At 38.8% G+C, this 21,313-nt stretch overlaps 1 protein-coding gene across 1 annotated transcript; it reads left to right on the top strand.

The window, feature by feature from the left end:
• Positions 1-857: 857 nt before the first annotated feature.
• On the top strand, positions 858-5,466 carry LOC149787593 (uncharacterized). The gene is made up of 3 exons (XM_089975610.1): positions 858-1,147; positions 3,740-3,801; positions 4,469-5,466. Exons 1-3 carry the CDS (start codon positions 898-900, stop codon positions 5,255-5,257), a joined length of 1,101 nt encoding a protein of 366 aa, XP_089831736.1. The 5' UTR covers positions 858-897; the 3' UTR covers positions 5,258-5,466.
• The last annotated feature ends 15,847 nt before the right edge of the window (positions 5,467-21,313 follow it).

Raw genomic sequence — 21,313 nt, 5'->3', positions numbered from 1 at the left:
TAAGTCATATATCATTTGAAAACTCAACATCAATCTAAAAGCTTGTTCTGTAACGGTGTAAAGCACTTTCTTGCCTGATAAGTTAAAAAATCAAACAACAAAACATTCCCGACAGCACCTCGAATGTTCGTTGTTCTCCTGTCAGGAACTACACTTCCAAACGCATGGATTTTGTATAACCTTTGTTGACTCTACAATTTCTCACAAATTTGTAATTTGTTATAGTAACAATTAAATTCCAGTTCTTAAGCACTGATTTGTAAAAATCGATTACTATTCTTAAGCTTCCCTTTCGTCAGTTTTATTATGCAAGGTTCCATACAAATGCCGCCTTACCATTGTTTTTTCATGTCTTATTTTCATATGTGACTGCAATTTTTCATGCCAGGATAGAGAAGCTAATCATCATTTATGATAAATGAGTAGGATTGTATGATCCTGGTAGAGAATCGTTTTACAAACGGCACGCACCTCACAATTGTTTATTTTTTACATGCACGAATCTGTTCAAAATAGTGTATGATATCAAATATACAAAGTTTCTATGTCAAATGTTTATTTAGATCATTTGTATAACAACGGGAACGGTAAATGTGACGTTAAGTATTGTAACCTTTTGATATTTGTCTTTACAACCAACTTGAACTTACCTAAGATTAATAACTAGTATCCAGGCCGCTATTAAATCGACAAACGTGTAAAGATTATCCGTGTTGTTCGCATACAATAACAAAGAACAATGACCTACAAAATAGATGCCAATGGGGAATCACCACGTTTTTTAAAATTTTATTTTAATTTTACCTGTGTAATTTGCCTTGAGTATTATTTTAGTTCCAAATAACCGTGATGTAATTACCTGCTTGTCCTCGCCGTCCATGGTTGTATCTACCAGCAATGGCTGAAAGTGTAATGCAAACGTTGGGTAATCGTCTAAATGACAAGAACAGAGCTATTCTCATTGACAGCTTGAGAGAAAGGGGACTTTTCTCAGATAAGCCACACACCAATGTTACAGTTACCAATGAAGAATTAGTTGGAATCCTCTTTAAGACTGGGAAGGATGAGGTACGGAAAATCCTATCGAACATCGATGAACTTCAAGATCTTGTGCTGCTACTAGAGTTTGATCCATCAGAGAGAAAAGGTTGGGGTATTTTTTTTATTGTTGTTGTTGTTTTGTAAATCTGTGCATAAAGGTATTCCATGTATTGATTAATAAATTGGCCGTGCACACAAAGCACTGAGCCTGACTGTGTCAAGGTTATTCGGTCTGTTCCTGGTTTAGTTACCGACTGCGAGCAATCACGTTGTGTAACTTAATGTAAAGGTATACCCTAAAGAATTTTAAAAAATGTATCAACATTTTATTATTATTATTATTATTATTATTATTATTATTATTATTCAACATTTTTATTGGATAAGGCTGATCTTGGATTCATTTATGCCTCATTTATGTCAAAATATATGTAAAACATTCCATGTAACATATCTATGTTAACTTCGCGCTTACCTGGTCTCAAAATATGTTTTGAGGACGTGTTTAAATAAATTTTAGAAAATAAACCTACATTTAAAAGCCGTTGCCTTTTCAAATTTCCAGAAGTCCATCACTTTAATATTTTCTGTAAAATAGGAAGAAAGGTAACTAGGTTCTAGTTTACGGGGTCACATGCAACGAGAAGGCCTTACTGAACAAATCATCCGAGTTTCGCTAAGTATATAAACAATCCATGTTGAGCTATTGCTGTGTTACAATATGTGTCAATTATTAGCAATATATTTCTTGATCGATTGTTATTAGTAATATATTTCTTGATCGATTGTTATTAGTAATATATTTCTTGATCGATTGTTATTAGTAATATATTTCTTGATCGATTGTTCTACTGTTCCTCATCAGCTTTGGCGTCTGTTACTGTTCTGTATATGAAGCCTACTTTTGACTGTCGGGGTTGGCTTACAAATCCTAATTAATTTTCAAATGTGTATGTATGTATGATAAATATATCGATCACGTTTTCTGTTCGTCTTTCACTCTGTCCGTCCTGATGTCCGTCCGTCAAGAACTAGTTTTCCGAAACTTTAGTTGAATTTCGACTGAAAATTGTTCGCAGCTTGATGTTCACTATACTTTAAAATAAATAAATTCAATTTTTTTTAGCTTTTTAATTATAATTTAGAGGAACTGTAATCAGCTTCCGATTCTTTTCTGGCAACATATATTCACCAAGGATTCTTGAATTTCAACCAAATTTGCCTTGCTGACAACATGAACAAATTTCAGTTCCAACAGTAAAAGACATAATTTACATTTTTACTACAATGATTCATTTATTTTTAGACAGAACATACGGTATGTACTCTTTTATAAGACACATCCAACTGCAAACTGCACAGACCCAGATCTGTCGTCGCATATCGCGCCATCCGATCTGACTCTGTGTAGTTTGGAGTAATTAGTAGACCAACAGCATAGACCCTGATCTGCAGGTGCATTATACTACGGCAGAACAATAATGTTTTTTGTAGTTTGACTCGACTTATAAGCAAGTACATATTGAAACCAAAAAAATCAATAACACTTTGTTACGGTTTCTGAAAATAGTTGCAAATATGACTGACGATGTTATGACTGACTATGTTAATGCAAGTGGCCCTTTCTGAACAGGTAGAAAGAAAAACGCTTGTTTGCTCTATAACCCTAGGCAAAAGTCAAAAGGCTGAACTAAATAACTATTTACTATTTAAATTTTAATGTTGTTTGATGAGTGACGCACTTCACTTGTTATCAAATATCGCAGAAAAATCAGAGAAAAATATTAATTACATTCTTAGGTACTGCAATAGGATGTAATAGATACTCGTTTTCCTACTCTTGTTTCAGCGCCATAGCGTTACACTGGATTACTGGATTTCCAGCAGTTCTTAACGTTTAAAGGAAAAGTAGTCTCTGAGTGACTCTCCTTCTAATTAGCCTTTCTACAGCACGAGTTGGATTGCTTGTGCTCTTAGACTCGGCATAATTTACCTATTGTTGTCCGATTTCAACCGAAGTTAATGTGCAGCTCTTCGATTTGAAAATCTTTGAGAAGGTTTAGTTGCAGATACTTCTAATGTGGTTATTTGTAAAGTTACAATATTATTAATTAGTAAGGTTACAATATCATTAATTAGCAAGATTATAGCTTTTTCATAGTTGGAATTATGCCACATGCATATTCTTGATCCTACTGAATGTAATGTGAAGCTTTAAATTGATGAACTCTGCCTGACAGCATTTGGCAATTTACCAATTCAATTCAATTCAATACAATAATTTCACAAATTTCTTATCATAAGCATTACATATTACAAATATTTTACAAATATTACAAATTATGCGTGGTTGTCAAATGTTATAAGTGCTAATTTAAACAGAAACTCAAGACGGTAATGGTCAAAGGCTGAAAAGGAGAGGATGGACAAATATACACAATCTTTGTAATTAAGTATTTCAAAAATAATAATCTATCTCTTGTTTTAAATGCTTCATAAACAAATTTAGTTAGAAACCAGATGAATCCCAATAAAACCCTTTGTTGTATCATCTGTTTCATATTTATTCTTCTTTTCGCAATAATATCTGTATTTTCGAATAATTGTCGGATGGGAGTAGTACAATGAACACATTCTCATTGAATTGTCATTATTAGTAGAAAGGCATATTATTTTTAATCGTTTCTTTTTCTTTCAGTGGGTTTACAAATTCCATCATTTGCATCAGAACATCTGAAGGGAGCCTCTGAGAACTGCAAGGTATTTGGAGCATTATTGCCATTTATCATCAGAAGTCTTGACGAACTCAAACCAGGAAAACATCTTCATTTAAGTTGTACTCCCTTACACCAGAACTTGTATAGATACATTTGCTAAAATTGTAAGACGAGTCTATATTTCTAGATGCATTTTTTTACACTGGAGAATAAGTTTAGCAAACGTATTCAGTAGAAAGACTAGTTTGGAAGCGTTTATAATTCGCGTCCCGTCTCTAGCGCATCCATTTGTGAATATTATTCGTTCTTTCCTTTTTTTCATCTCAGGTTGCAGCTCTATCTCACCTTTAGTCATATTTTAGCAAGCCAAATTACAATACTGTTTCTGCTCGTACTTAGGTAATTATATATTTCACAGATTTACATGAAAAATGGACCCGTCATTAATGGAATATCTACTCTACGACTCGTTTCCCGTATACACTATAAATAACATTCATGATAAAATCTTAATAAAGGTATTAATAATCATGTAGTGTAATTACACTCTAAAACACAACATGATAATGACGCTTTTAAACTGCTCCCTCGAAATATTACTCATTCAAGCACACTAATACTTTCATACGATATAAAAAAGCAACTTAACACCCAAGTACGTCTACGTAAGTTAACAAATGTAAACATATTTTTATTTATATGATTTTCAGGTTAGCAAAGGAGGCACAGAATTGAAGGGAATACAATTAAAAGTGTTGGAGGACATTTTAGCAGAACAACAGAGACAAGGGGCTATGTTGAGGCAAATGAATAAAGACGTTGTCCAGCACAAGCAAGAACTGTGCAGGTGTAATGAGCAGTTACAACAAAATCAGAAAGATCACAATGAAGCGATGGGTAGGCTTATTGAACAGTCTGAGCAAACAAAGAGTGAACTGCATAGACTTGTTGGCCAGTTGGAGGAAGACTTGACAAGACGAGAAACAATTATAAAAGAATTAAACGAGAGATATGAAATATTAGCATTGAAGTTGGAGAAGTCTGAGACAAATGAATGCCAGGAATTTTCAGACGTGGATGAAGATCCTAACAAATGGAAAGATTCATTTCAAGAGTTGGAGTCAAAATACGACAAGCTGAGAAAGGAACACGATGCTACCATGGAATATGACAAACTAAACATTGGGAAACTGCAATTGAGACTACGGAAACTTGAAAGCAAATTAAAGGAAGGTGAATCTAGAGAAAGGGATCTTGTGGATGATAATGCAAAGCTTGAGAAGAGGGTGGCTAACTTAAATCAACGGCTGGAGCAGACAAATAAAGAACTGCAGAAGGTAACAGAATGGAAGCGCCGACATGGCAACTTCTTGGCCATGGGGAAGAAGGCCAAAAGTGATCTCGGCCATACTGTGAATATTTACAATACTATGGAAGTCAAAGACAATCACCTAGGAAAAGCAACATCACGCAATGTCTTTTGCAAAGTAATGAAATAAGAATACATACATACATACATACATACATACATACATACATACATACATACGTGGAATCAATGTTATTTTGTTTTATATGAGAATTAAGGAATAGACAACATTGTAACACCAACTGAATTCACGTTTTCATTTGTTTGTTTGTATAATATTTGTTTCTTTCGTGGATATTGTTACAACTTTATCTTTTGTGACATAAAGACATAAAATCGCCCGAGTTTCCTTTAATGATTTACTATTATATAAGTTTGCCTGTTTATGTGATAATGTTATTGCAATGCGCCAATCCTGCGCGATACTTTGACTATCGTGTGTTCTTAGATGCCATTGTCCTCAGGGGTTTTGGGGGTTTTATTTTTGCCTGTTTATAGATAAACTGTGCTGAAATGATTAACTATTAAATAGAGGGCAGGAAAGAAAAACAAACACGTACGAACATCCTAATTTTGACACAAATTCATCAAAGTGATGCTTTAGTTTAGCCTTTGCAGGTTTGTACAAATGATTCTGATCGATGCTGATTTCATTTGTGCCATGCATTGAAAGTACGCTGTGCGCCATCGTCCTAACAGTGTCGTATTCATTTCAACCAGATAGGAATTTCGCGCTCTTTCAATAAAGATGTATCAACTAACTAAAAACAAAATCTGTCTAGTCTTTGCTCAACTTATTCAAAATGAACTAATCATTCATGTTAAAGATACTTTAAAACCAAACATTACAAGATTTTCGACGGTATTCAACAAATGGTGTATATATTCTAGAGCTATTATTTCCCATGTAGCGTCGTTGTGATATGGAGAACAAACAATGGGAAAATGAAGATTGTGAAATTAAAGCATAATGCCAGTGGGGCAGCGATGGAGGTGATCAATTGAAATACTTAAGTGTGTAGGTTTTACACCCTTTGTGTCATTTAAATAGGTTAATTTTGTGGGCTACATATTAGATATCCATTTGGTAAGGTTCATTGTCAAATGTTCAAAATGAAAAATCGATACGTGAGTGTCACAGCGCAAGTATAGATTTCAAATAGAGGATAACGTGTCTCTTGGATTCTGACAATTAGTAATCTAGATCAACAACAACAATCATTGTATGAATGATGTTGTCGCAGTGTTATGCACTGAAGCTTTGTTGTTGTTGTTGTTGTTGTTGTTCTTAAGTGACACAAGTGTTTCTGATCTGATAAAGTTGCACCATTAAATGGGGCTTAGGCTGGGTCTGCAACTTTCAATGAGACCAAGTGGTCTAGGCAATCCCGCGACATTCCCAAACAAAGCTGCATATATCGTTCTAGATAAAATGTGCATCTTCATTTCAACATGATCGAACTGTTTAAAAGCTCTGGCAATTGCTGAATTTTGCCTAATTGATAAATATGCCTATAATGTATGTCGACGCACTCATTTGCAGAAACACCTTACATTATAGTCGTCGGAAATGTGTTACATCGCATCTAAATTCCCCCAATAATCTACTTGGACCACCTTGTGTATTTTTACGTTTGGATTGACCACCTTGTGTATTTTGACGTTTGGATTAACCAAGAATTTCGCAACTCGAAACTTCTCTGTTAATACATTCGAGATATATCGGTACGATTTACCTCGATGTTCATGAAAAGTGGTTCACCGCTATCAAAATGGCATTTAACCCGTATGTGGCCCATAAAATGTCGTTTAACCGCTGCCTAAAATCTTCGCTAGCACCCGGCCTAAATTGGCATGTGAATTTCATAAACCGGTAACCAGTAAAATACGGTCTCCCGATTCTAGAGGAGTGGGTAGCGGGAAGAAAATTAATCAGGGAACCAGACTAATGGGCGCGGTGTATCATGGGAAAATGAACAGTTATTCCGTACTTTAATTCGTCATCGTAACATCGCTCGTCCATTTCCGTGAAGTCGCGAAATAACATAGGAAGTATTTGTAGGAATACACATCAGTTTGAGGGGTTCGGTGATTCGCATCTAAATCGAGTGCACCACATATGTTACGAGAGAAAAGACTGAAAATGTTCAGATTGTGACTCTAATTCCTTCCTCTGCAGAACTGTGCCATATGGACTCAGTTCACAAGTAATTTTCCTATATAGTCTATACATTTGTTTATCAGTACTGAACTTTTCCGCTGTGTGCTAATTGATACAAATCAATTTAAAATAACTTGAAAGATGACTTCACGGTGAAGTTCTTGTCATCGGTTCACCGGCATTTCTTTGAGAGGCTGGACTGTAAACAAAACAATGTGTAATGGAACACAGATTTCACTTCCAGTTCATCACCAAAGCCTTATTACTCACTGTGCACTATCGCCGAAACACACAGATAACCACACCATAAGCTCATAGTCTAAAGAGTAAATAATATCTTTACATCCATGTCAAGAATGCCTAAATCTAACTCTTGTATTACCACCAAAAGGAGACAGGAAATGAATGCATTCGTGGGTACTGAACCGTAACTAATAATGATCTGATTCCACTTCACGAACGATAAGCTCCGCTCAGTTTTTTACTGTTGCTCTAGTCCGAGTTTCTTCTGACCCGTGACACCCCATTTTTGACATTTGGACATCTATGTTGGGGTGTAGGGTCCGAGTCAATTCCCTATCGAAAAGTTGGAATTCGCCAACACCATCTGGTGTCGGCATGGAGCATTCGCTTGCTAGCCGGCCCAGCAAACTTGAACGACCTTTCATCAAAATATACCTGCATACCCGGAATGCAAAAGACGAAATCCAGGTCAAATTCAGTAACGATGTACTTTCGTCTCGTCTGTCAGCGGATTAAAGACATAAAGAATGCTATACTCGCAATTTCTGAGAAAATAAGTCATATTCCTATCGATTTCATGCAGGTATATCTCGATGAAAGGTCGTTAAAGTTTGCTAGGCCGGCTGGTAAGCGGCTACACTATGCTGACACAAAAAGGTGTCGGCGAATTCCAACTTTTCGAAAGGGAATGGACTCTGACCCTACACCCCAACATAAATGTCCAAATATCAAAAATGGGGTGACAAGGGTCAGAGGAAACTCGGACTACTGTTGCTCCGACTCACAAGCTATCGTCAAAATGCCAGATCCAGTAGCATCAACACCAGATGTTCACTGGAAAACACTCCCGACAATGTCTGAAACTTTCCAATCTGATTGCAAATAACCTTTCAGATCATCTATTTAACAATTATTGAAATACACACAATGACATATTCATGAAATTATGGATTTCGCTAAATACGGTTAGAAGTTGCAGCACGTTGTTGGGGATCTATAAGAAAGAACGATCATCCTCACAGACTTCATGTACCTTTCGATATGTATTCGCACCCGTTAAAGCTATATCAGACATGTAAAATAGTCATATGAGAATATAAAACCAAGTATTTTTCTGATGCATTTGTTATCAATCAAGAACCTAATTATGCTTAAGAAAACATGAAAGCTATTATTTTTATAAAAAAAAAAAACTTATTTAATGTAGCCTAAGTAATTGAAGGGAGTGATAAGCAAAAACACATTTTTAACTTTGTTCCCTAATTAGTGTGACTCGTTTTATCTTACTTTATTGATGTCATAAGATTTTACAGGTGTTATAAAATCAGTGATTTGTAAGAGATAAGCTTTATTTGAAGTCATCGTGACAAAAATTGAATAATTGGTAGGACATATAATGCAGGTATTTATGGTGTCAGGCCTAATAAAGATAAATAAATTATTCAAGTTACACATCTTTGTAAAGTTAAAGTATTTAAGTGTTCAAAATAAAAATATTATTCAAAACAATTATGTTTGAACTTTTGAAAGAAGTGATGAAAATATCCAATTTTGAAAACATATATTAACTAAAAATTAAAGTTGTCAACACGCGCAGCTTTCATCGTGACATCACAGCGCGCGACATCCATTCCCGGACAACACCTTCAGGTTGACCTCGTACAAAAATGTTAACGTACTTTAACATTTAAGTTTTCCGTATGTATTTCTCAGTGCGTGTAAATAATGACCTTTGAAAGGAATATGTTTATATGTGATCTGATAATATGCACCCAAGCCTGTACTGATACCGACTGACGGTTTAGTGTCTGATCTCCCCTATTGCATAAAATGTGCAATCACATGCAGACACTCTTATCCTCACACATGGGTGTACATTTGAGACACTTGGCTTTATTTATGGCGTTCTTGAATTACGGTTGACTGAATGGTACAGATCAGTTTCAGTACGGGTTTGGAGAATGGTTTGTCGGACTAGGATATATGAGGATCCATGTAAAGTAAATAATTGCCACCTAAACGTATGTAAAATTACATTCTAAAAGACGACACCCATAGTCAGTGCAGAACGCCTACATGACTTGCTCTATAGTTGTTGAGAGACCATCAGAAAAGAAAACCAACTTTTGGCCAACTTGACACCAGTTACAAGTAAAGGCTCACTTTTTAAAATGTTAATAAAATCAACACTAAAGAGGTATGATGCAGGATTCCAATATTCCAAATTAATTTATTGGTTTTAAATTGCAAAACAAACAATCCAAGGTATTGAAAATATGTAATAAAAACAGAACAATAAAAACTGGTATATGATAAACAATTCGAATATGAAAATACAATTAACATAAAATTGAGACCGTTCCGGTGGCCTAAGTGGTTAGAGCGTCCTCCTCGGTTGCAGGAGGTCGCGGGTTCGAACCCCTGAAGAGTACTACCAAAGACATTTAAAAATTCAAGAGGCTATTGTTAGGATAAGGTAGCGATATGACTGAAAAATTATTAAAGCTACGTTAAAATATCCAAATAACACATAAAATTGTATCCATAATTTTCATAAGCACAGTAAAATAATATCATTATTTTAACAGTTTTGTGTATTTATATGTGAGATATGATTATAATTAATGTATTACTTCCAATGAAGACATTTTTCCATGTTGGTTGTTTGGTTTGGTAAAATTTACAAAAGAAATTCCCCATGAAAACGTTTTACGGATTTCAATTTTGCCTTTATCATTATTATTTCTTGAGAAATTAATTTCAAAGATATCTTATGACTGAATTTAGCACTGGCATTGCATTTCTCTTTCCAAATTCTTCCAAATTCACTAAGTAACACTTTCATTCATGTTCTTATAGAACAAAAAGAGTACTTACACCAGGAAGAATATATTACGTCACTATCGAGGTCCGATTTAAGTTCTATATGATGACTCTCACTGCTATTCATTTACTTATCATACTATAAGGGTCTTTTTCTATTTTCTTTTGGTTTCTTCAGTAATTTTTTTATTGATCCGCAATTCTTGTTTCATAGACTCTAAACCTAGATACTTATAATATGACACAGTCTCTTCCTCTGTAGGGTCATATTACTACTTTTTTTTAAACTTCTGAGATATCCACCACTGCCATATATAAGCACTCTTTTTTCATGTTCACTTTTAATTTATAATTAGGGCAATCGATTACAGCCTGTTGAGAAAGTTTTGCAACTGGTGGGCAGTGTCAGCAATGACAATTAAATTGTTTGCATACAAAAGTAAAATAGTTCTAAGGCTTTTACCGACACTCCCAAGCAGTTTCTTATTTGGAAATAATTATGAAATATATAAACAAGTTCAATAATCTCATGAACGCGTCTTTCGCTTTCGCTCTTTGAATATTTCTCTAAAAGCATCGTTATGTCATCTCCCTTTTTCTATTTACTTTTTCGGCCAAAGCATATTTTGAGAAAATATATATTTGCTGCAAAAACAGATTTATATTGTTTCGATTCTATGGTCTTGAACAAAGTAACAGAAAAAGCAAAACCAAGAAGTTTAATAAACTTAAAGAAATACTTTATTTTCCTATCATAAAGAGATAAATTTTTAAAAAGAACTTCCCAAATAATCTTAAAAGTTCTAACACATGTACCAAAGTAAAGTGTGCTCCGAATGAATTCTAGTCGTGTTCCAAATGAGTTTCAGTCTTGAATGTGATGATAAGCCAATTGTCTTAAATGTGTTGATGTACCAATAGTCTTGATGCATCATAATTATATAATCCAGAGTATCTATGAATACCTCCTCAATAATCTCAACGTAGCATTTTTGTCCCAAACATCAATTAGCACTTTGTACTTACAAAGAATAATTGTTAAAGTTTCTCCTCAAATTATATCTGAACACACCAGTAAATACTTCTACATCATCTGAAACGTATTTTTTTATTCAGCAGTTTGGTACGTTTCTTATATCCTTTCAAACACATCCGTGACTTCGTACTTTTTGTTAAAATTGGACATCCCTATGTCTGATTGTAAAACAGTCACTTTATCTCTGATGTTTTGAATCCACATGTCTTGATTTAAATATAACTTATTTCTGTATAAGTGATACCCGTGGGTTTAGTTTGACCTATTAGGGAGCAGTGGTAGTTCTATGGGTAGAGTGTCAGAAGTAGTGAAGGGGGATATTATAGCGTCAATGGGAATTAGCATTACAGACCCCCTTGGGAACATATAGCGTCAAGGGAAATTTAACATGGAGAAAAATCGTGGGAACATATAGCGTCAAGGGAAATTAACATGGAGAAAAATCGTGGGACTGTTGAGCGTCAAGGGATTTGAACATGGGAATAGGGGACTGTCTAGCGTCAAAGGAATTTAAACAGGGTGGGACTGTATAGCGTCAAGGGAAATTGAACATGGGATCTTTTTTTTTTTTAAAAATAAAAAAATAAAAAAGGGGTAGGTAATTGAAAGGCTATCTCTTTTCGAGAAATATGGCTGGCCCTGAAAAGGGCCTTTGGGTTTATGTTAATGTATTCATTAACATAAAGGGCACCGCATTGGTCTTCTTCTTGTTCTTAGGCTGCGTCTCACTGTTGGTCCGTAAATTAGCACTCTTTTCAGGCATCCTTGTCTTTCAACGTAGATCCTACGTATCCACAGGCTGGTGTTTGTCCTGTGGACAACGGTCCACTTGGATCGGACATACATGAGCATGTCCGTCCTAAACATCATGGAAGACACAAGGGTGGATGACTCAACTGTGGTCCACATCTTGAAGCGACGAGAACAGGTGAATCAATGCAGTGAACTGCGCTTATTTATAGGTAGAGGAAGGATTGAAACGGATTGAGTTCATTCACCAATCCGAACACGCGTTACGAAATTCAGTCAGCTCGCATCCAATCCGAAGAGAACAGTCTGTGACGTCACGTGGTCTATATAGATTCGTTAGCGCTTGTGTGCAGTCAATCTATGCGACAGTGATTCAACATGACGGAAACTCAGAAAACGATCCATTGGGGTGCACCAGCAGGGGAGACTGCCCAAGGAAACCCGGACTTACTTTCAGAAGAGGTGAATTGGGATTTTGTGGATTTCCTCTCCTCGCAAGAATTTGTTCCGGAACCTTCGTTACCTTCTTCATTACCGCAAGTGGAGAATTTTAGACAGAGACAGAAAGAAGAATTGGAGAAATTTATACAACGACAAAAGGAAGCGGAACAAGCTTTTCTCCTACAGCAACAGCAGCAAGAAGAAGAGGTAAGAAAAAAACAACAGCAAGAAGAAGTAGCAGCAAAGAAACAAGAGGGTGAAAATCAAACGGTCACGGTACTGTTGGACATTTTAGCGGAGTTAAGAAGTCTGAAACAAATGTATCAGACTTTTGTATCACGACCGAAGAGAACACGACCTTCCCGAGCTAAACACGTCAACCCTGTGACTAAGCCTACCGTACCACCCTTAGTGATTTCAACCCAATCATCATCATTACGCAGTCCAGAAGTAGGCCTTGGCCGTGGCAAAGGCTTAAGGCAGTTAAAGTTGATTGCTTAAACTCACCCCTTCACCATGAAGAAAAAGGCCCTTTTCAGGGCCACCCACATTTCTCGAAAAGAGATAGCCTTTCAATTTGCCAATAACTCAAAAAAATAGTAAACAGCCCATTTTACCCTTATAGTACGTTTCTGTGTATGAGTGCGTGAGTGTACGTTCTTATTTTAAAATCATAACTCAAAGACACTTACCTTATATCATTAATTTATTCTTTTCTCCATTTTTTACAATCCAATTCACAATTCATAACAGAACACTTTAATTAAAAGTTCATTGACTTCTTCTGTCTCCTTGTTTAGTCTCTCTGTTTTTTAAATTTCTTCACCGTCACACTCTTTTCCTCTTCTTCTTCTTCCTCCTCGCTTTGTTCCCTTCTTCTTTTCTTCTCCTGTTTCTTTTTCTTCACCTGTCTTCTTTCTTCCTCAGAAGAATCCCTCTCTTCTTCCGAAGAATCCCTTTCTTCTTCTGAAGAATCCCTCTTTTCTTCTGACTCCTCCTGTTTCTTTTTTGGGCAATCTGGAGACCAATGTCCTTTTTCTTTACAATAATAACAGGTATCTTGACTTTTGTCTTTTTTAGCCCCTGTTTTTGTTCTTTTTTGACGGTCTGGACACTCTGAAGACCAATGCCCTTTCTTCTGACAGATATAGCAAGTATCTTGACTTTTATCTCGAAAGGAAGGAGAGTAGTCCGTCGGCTGGTCTGAAGAGAATTTTCTAATGACCCCTCGCAAAGCTCTGACGAAACGTTCGATTTGGTTAGTCTCTTCCATCGTTGTGCTCGGCTTGAGAGTGAAATGAATAGTGAAAGAACAAGACACACACCCTTTTATATACGCTAGTCTGCCATGACTATAAATTAGTCTATGGTGTTTGAACTTGAGTCATTTGACGTTTTTCACTCAAGATGAAACGATCCTATTCATTTCAGAAGAAAGAAGAAGAAAGTAAGAGGCAGAAACGTGATCTATCGCCTCGTACCAGGGCTGAAATCTTGGCACAAATTCATGCCAGTGATTTTGAAGAGGACATGAGTGAACCAGAATTTGAAACCTCTAAACCAAGTTCACCACCCTTAGTCAACCCTGAAAAATACTATTCCATTCGAGAGACGGAAAAGCGCTCCTCTAGAAAATTTAGAACCACGGCTTACAAATACACGCTGAAGTTTAAAGATTTCAAGGCTGAAGTACCGTTAGAGAAAGCAGAAGTGTTCATCACTGGGGTGTGGGATTCTTTGCTCACCTCACTCAAGCGACAATGTCAACCCAAAGAAGACGATCGCTTGAGACTTTCCATACAACATGACGGTTTGAAATCCCCTGTTTGGATCGAGTTTAGCACCCCTGCAGAATTGACTGCTTCCAAAGTCATGGACAAAATTCAACACGTGCAACAATCTAATGATCAGTTTGACATCACCGATGGAAAAGCCACACTGGACATGACCCACGTCTCTCCTCCTCAAGGGACTGGACGCAAAAAGATGTTATTGGTGAACGAGCTTCGCAGCATTAAGCGTAGCCTCGTCCAAATTCACAACCCTCATGACCAGATGTGTTTAGCCCGTGCCATCGTGGTGGGACGAACCTATGCCAACAAGAACGACACGGTAGAATGGAAAAGAACCTGGAAAACTATTCAACAATCCGACCGAGCCAAACAACGAAATGAAGCAGAACTCCTGTTACAACAAGCTGGCCTGTCCAAAGACACACCCTGTGGCATTCCTGAGACGCAAAAATTGCAAGATGCCCTAGCTCCACGATACACCTTGAAAGTGCACCCTCGAGAAATGCGCGGGCCTCTGTTGTTTCGAGGCCAAGATTTTAAGGACGGAAAATACATTCATGTTTATTATCACGATGACCATTTCGATACCATTACCAGTATCACCGGATTCCTGGGATACGGTTATTACTGTGAGAAATGTGACCATGGTTATAATAATCGAGAGCAACACAAGCATTGTGGATTGAAATGCTCAGGATGTTTGGCCTCTTCACCCTGTCTGAGCGAAGAACCAGTGCCTTGTTCAACTTGTCTGCGCACATTTGTCAGCCCTGCTTGTTACCAACAACATCTGAAAACGCAAGGTTCACAGAAGAAATGTGCTTGTCAACTCCTGAGATTGTGCCCTACGTGTGAACAAGTCATACGTACCAATAATACCAAGGCACACGTATGTTCAGGAAAGAAAAAATGTCACATTTGTCACCACATCGTGGACTTGGAACACCAATGCTACGTGCAAAAATACCAACCCCCACCAGAGGAAGAGGATGGTCACAAGAAGAAAGGCAATTTCATCTTTTTCGATTTTGAATGCATGCAAGAGACCGGCATTCACATTCCTAATTTCTGCGTGGCTCATCGAGCGTGCGAGAAGTGCATTCAAGAACCTATCTTCAGTCATTGCCCTCTCTGTAGCAAGATTCCTGGAGGGCGTGAAAAAATCTTTCGGGGGCCGAACACGTTAGCCGATTTTGCCCAATGGGTCTTAGACCCCGTCGACAAGACGTGGAGCCAAGAGGACATCGAACGTTACGGAGATTGTCATCGTCATGCCACGGTGATGGCTCACAATTTCTTCGGATACGATGGACAGTTTCTTTTGAGGTACTATACGGAACAAGGCACCGAACGTCCTAAAGTGACTTTGAACGGAGCCAAAATCATTTTCATGCAAGTGGGACAAGTACAGTTTAAAGATTCGATGAGCTATTTGGCCATGCCTTTGAGTCGAATGCCTAAAACGTTTGGAATGACAGAAATGGCTAAAGGGTACTTTCCACACTTTTTCAATACGGAAGCCAATCAACACGCCGGTCTACCCCATTTACCTGAGGCTCACTATTACGACCCCGACAACATGCGTACCGAACAACGAGAAGCTTTCTACGCTTGGTACCAGGCTCACGCCTCGGACCCATTCGACTTTCAGGAAAAAATGCTAAAGTATTGTCGTTCCGACGTGGACATTTTACGGCGTTGCTGTGGAAAATTTCGAGAACTGTTCATGGAACACGGAGGGGTCGATCCTTTGAAAGAAGCTTGCACCATTGCCAAAGCGTGTTCCTTAGTGTATCGACAACGATTCATGCCTGAGAACACCGTGGCTGTCATCAGTCCTCAAACGACCCACTTTGTCAAACGTCAATACTCGGTCAAAGCCCTACGTTGGTTACATTACTTGTGGGACAAGGAAGACAAGTGGATTCAGCATGCCCGCAACGGAGGGGGCGAAAAGACCATCGGAACGTATTCGGTCGAGGGCTGGGACTTAGAAAACCCCAAGATCGTGTACGAGTTTAACGGTTGCTTATTTCATGGATGTCCCGTCTGTTACCCTGACCGTGGCACTAAAAATCAGTTTTTGCAACGAACCATGGAAGACTTGTACCAGGACACTTGTCAGCGGCGCCTAAAGTTAGAACAGCAAGGATACCAAGTGGTGGAAATGTGGGAACACGAGTACGATCACCGTTTGAAAACCGATCCCGAGTTTGAACGCCTCGTGGAAAGTTACCAGTTCATGGACCCGCTGAACCCGAGGGATAGTTTGTACGGAGGAAGGACCAATGCCACCTGTTTGCTGTACCAAGCCGACGAAGAGAAAGGAGAAGAAATCAAATACTTGGACGTGTGTTCGCTGTATCCCTACGTGTGCAAATATTGTCGCTTTCCTGTAGGGCACCCACAATTGCTGACGGAACACATCGACCTGAAAAACATTCGACAATACGAAGGCTTGATCAAGTGCAAAGTTTTGCTTCCCACGAACCTATACCATCCCGTCTTACCTCACCATTGTCAAGGCAAACTGATGTTTCCCTTGTGCCGAAACGTGCAACCAAGACCAACCTTGTCAGCACAGCCAGGAAGAACGGGCCTTGACGGGAACCTGGGTCAGCGTAGAATTGTTCAAAGCTCTGGACATGGGATACCAACTGTTAGAAGTGTACGAAATTTGCCACTTTCCCAAGACACAACAGTACCACAAGGGTGATCCCAGTCAGAAAGGTATTTTCGCTGACTACGTGGATGCCTTTTTGAAACTGAAGCAAGAAGCCAGCGGCTATCCTTCCTGGTGTCACACTCCCGAAGACCAAATACAATTCAAAGAGAAATACTACGAACAAGAAGGCATCACTTTAGACCACATCGAAAAAAACGAAGGCAGGCGATCGTTTGCCAAAGTGATGTTAAATTGCTTGTGGGGTAAAATGGCACAACGACCGTGTTTACCCAAGACGGAATATTTGACAGAACCTTCACGCTACTTCCAGATGATTCACGACAAAACCAAATACATGAAACACGTGGACGTCGTTCGAGAGGATTTGATCTTGGTCAATTACGAAGAAGATCTGGACTTTGTACAAGACGACCCTTTTGGAAATGTCATCATTGCGGCTTACGTGACAGCCCATGCTCGCTTAAAATTGTACGAAGCTTTAGAACTGTTAGGGGAACGCGTCCTGTACTTTGACACGGACAGTTGCATTTACATCCATCACCCGAGTCAACATCGCCCTGACATCGAAGGAGACCGTTTAGGAGCCTGGACAGACGAGCATCCCGACGACAAGATTCTAAGTTTCGCGAGTGGTGGTCCCAAAAATTACGGCTACGAATACCGGGACGAACAAGGAGAAGTGCACACGACGTGCAAAGTGAAAGGACTGCCTCTGAATTATCGTACCAGTCGAGTGGTCAACTTTGGGGTATTGAAAGAAGCCTTGCAATCGGGAGAGGATGGAAACTTTAAAGTGACCACCTATCAACCGAACAAGATTGTACGTTTACCCACTCACCACATCGTCAGTCGGCCCTTGGAAAAAGTCTATCAAATCGTGTACCAGAAGCGAGTGAGACTTCCCAATCATTTCACCTTACCGTATGGACACGTTGGTATAAAACATTGGTTGTAAGAGGATAGTTACCCTACCAGAAAGATGACTTCGCCACAGCAAGAATCGAGTGAGAAACCCGATGAGAACTCCAAGTTCAAACCCTACCATTTTCCAGTCTTCTTATCTGACTATTGTGATTGTGCCCGTCGATTGGACACGTTTCAGAAATGGCCTACGGATAGGGAAGGATTACCTTCTTCGCATGTTTTAGCTAAAACAGGATTTGTCTACTTGGGACCTGAGTCAGGATTGGGATACGAGGTACAGTGTTTCGCTTGCGGACTGAAGTTACGAATGGATCTATCTATCTATAAAGATTCAGCTATTCTGGAACATACTCGATGGTCTCCGCACTGCCCTTACCTTTCTATGGCCTTTCCACCCATCACACTACGGTACAATGTTGACGGTACCTTAGAGACGGTACCTTCCAGAACAGGACATAAAAAACGTAAAAAAGGAAAGATGTACAAGCTGGAGACTGCATTGCGACTAGTATAAAAAGGGGGCTATGGTCAAGATCGATAGTTCATTGTGACTACCAAGACCAAGCGAACAAGATGAATACTTTCAGAGAAACACAGAACAAGTTGTTTAGAAAGGCACAATTCAAGTGTGAGGCTTCGGAAGTGGAATGCGATTGTGAGCCTTGCGATGGATACGATGCTGTACCTTGTGACCTGAGCGATGGCGTAAAGCATCATGGGAACTTTAGTGTCCCTACCCGTATCATGGAAAGGGATGCTGTGCGTGTCAAACCTGAGGGATGCGAAAGCGATGCCGCTCGTCCTCTTAGACATTTTACCGGTTTTAAAGGGGAATGTTCACCTTCACGTCTACCCCCCTACGGATGTCATCCAGCCCTGAGCAATCTCCTGTTCCTGTCACCCAACCCTCATCGAAACGAACCTGTGAAAGACGAATATTCGTTTCCTGTGCGTTTGTCGGAATACTGCGACTTTGAAAATCGTCTTCAATCGTTCAAAGGAAAATGGCCTAAGTATCTGGGAGGACCGACCCCCGAAGAATTAGCCAGAGCCGGATTGTTCTACTTGGGCGAAGGAGATAAAGTCAAGTGCTTCAGTTGCGGTGTGTCACTTCACCACTGGGAACCGCAAGATTCGGCCTACGTAGAACATGCTCGATGGTCACCGAATTGTCATTACTTACCCTTAGTGGGACCGAGACATTGAAGTAACTTCTTACCATAATAATCTGTTCATGGATACTTTACAAGAGAACATTCGTGCTTTGCCTGTGGAGTTGAGAGAACGCATTTACCGAGAGCTGGTTAAAATACAAGTGAAACGTAAAGAACAATTGCATCCGTTACGTCACCGGTGTTTGAACAACTGGTACCTGAAGGCTATACAAGGACTGATTCAATTGAAAGTGTTCCATCGGACAGACATTGATCAACGATCCTCTAGTTTTAAAAAGGATTGGTTTGGTATGGGCGATTCTACCTACATCATTGTAAACGTACTGCATCGAATTCCAGAGGAAGAGTTAACGAATTACCAACATCTTGAACACAATGTCAGCTTGGTGAAAGAGGAAACTTCTGAACGAATTGTAATGTGCAAATTAGTGACTGAACGATTTAAATTCGACACTGAAGGAAAACCATGTCTGTGCAAACAGTACATTTCTTGTGTCAGACCAAAGAGGATTTAGTATGACCTATTCATGGATACTTTGCTAGAGAACATTCGTGCTTTGCCTGTGGAGTTGAGAGAACGCATCTACCGAGAACTGATCAAAATACAAGTGAAACGCAAACTCAAAGTTATTCATCCGTTTTTAAATTATGCTATGTTCCAAAGTACAAGAAGACTGATTATGAGTGGATATTACATTAGGCACAAAGTTAAACGAGGCTATTGGCCACCACCCAACGATTCCAAAAACAGTGTATATACTTATGGATACTTTACAAGAGAACATTTTGGGCTTGCCTGAGGAGTTGAGAGAAAGGATTTACCGAGAGCTGGTGAAAATACAAGTGAAACGTAAAGAACAATTGCATCCGTTACGTCACCAGATCTTTAACCACTGGTACCTGAATGGTATAAGAGGACTGATTCGTCAGAAATTTTTTCAGTGGTCAGACCTTGTTGAACACTTTCAGTGTATGAATGATGATGATGATGGACTAGACGTTCGTAATTTTGGTCACTTCGAGATTCACTTACTGCAACGTATTGAGGAAGACGAGTTAAAGGATTACCAACATTTGTTACATGGAATCTGCTTAGAGAAAGACGAAACATCTAGACAAACTCTGACATTTCAGTTACAGTATGTAACATTTAAATTCCCTACTGGAGAACGAACGTGTTTGGTTAGAAATTACCTTTATTGCTTCCGAAACAAAGACACTATAAAATCAAGTTTCCATGCCACGGATTATGTCACATATCATTCAACAGATTCCGTGGAAGGTACTCAATGACCATATTCAAACCGTGGATCATTACCATCAATTATTACAAGAATTTTATCCATTCAATTTGGGTCGACAAGTGGTGTGTGTCTTAGTGACTTGTTTTCTGGGATTTCGTTTACCAGCCGATTGTTTGTGGACTCTTTACGATCAGTACTTACCACCTCAATGGCCTTAAATGGTCACGAAAAACTCCTTTTGCTCAAAGCCTTGCGTTTTCATCTGGATACTTATCGACCTCAACAGGAAAAAAAGATTCGTCAACTTTTAGCTACCCAAGACGTGTATGACGATGTGTGTGTAGCTTGTGACTTACATCCCCATTGGACAGACGTCCGTGCCTGGAAAAAGGGGGGTTTTGAGGCTTGGACCCAAGAAGTGGCCCAGTATGCACGAGAGTTGTTCAAGGAAAAAAGTTACTTTTCAACCCGTGTTAGTGACGGTGCCAGAAGAACCCGTCACCCAGGACAGGACTGTCGTGGACAGACCTGAAAGACCCTTTCGGGAGGACACTTGTGTGACCTTACCCCCTACTATAGAACTAGTTAGAACATTACCCAAAACATGTTGTACAGACACTTGTTTTTATTCCACGTTCATAGTTATCATGTGCCTTTTATTCTTGTACTTAAGCCTTTGGCTTTTATGTATTTTTGTCTTTCGTATTCATGTTTGAAAAAAAACAATTCAATAAACGTGTTCTGAAAAAGTATATAAACTCTTGTCTTGTTTGTTTTTTCGTGTCACAAGTGACATTTCTCACACAATGGCTACCTCTGCTGTCTCTGCTCCCTCTTCCTCTACTGTCAAAGTCATCGACGAACACTTAGATCGTGCCAGTTGGGAGGCTTTGTATCTTCGCCATCCCTT

Source organism: Sinohyriopsis cumingii, chromosome 11, assembly GCF_028554795.1.
Source record: "Sinohyriopsis cumingii isolate HCF-2022 chromosome 11, ASM2855479v2, whole genome shotgun sequence".
NCBI lineage: Eukaryota > Metazoa > Mollusca > Bivalvia > Unionida > Unionidae > Sinohyriopsis > Sinohyriopsis cumingii.
Note: the sequence above shows the minus strand (reverse complement) of the source record. Positions and strands in the feature narration are given on the sequence as shown.

Bases quoted from the DNA above. Each gene is read 5' to 3' on its own strand.
- LOC149787593 (XM_089975610.1), top strand. From the start codon at position 898: ATGGCTGAAAGTGTAATGCAAACGTTGGGTAATCGTCTAAATGACAAG. The intron at 1,148-3,739 runs GTTGGGGTATTT...TTTTTCTTTCAG, and splicing joins TGATCCATCAGAGAGAAAAG to TGGGTTTACAAATTCCATCA. The intron at 3,802-4,468 runs GTATTTGGAGCA...TATGATTTTCAG, and splicing joins GAGCCTCTGAGAACTGCAAG to GTTAGCAAAGGAGGCACAGA.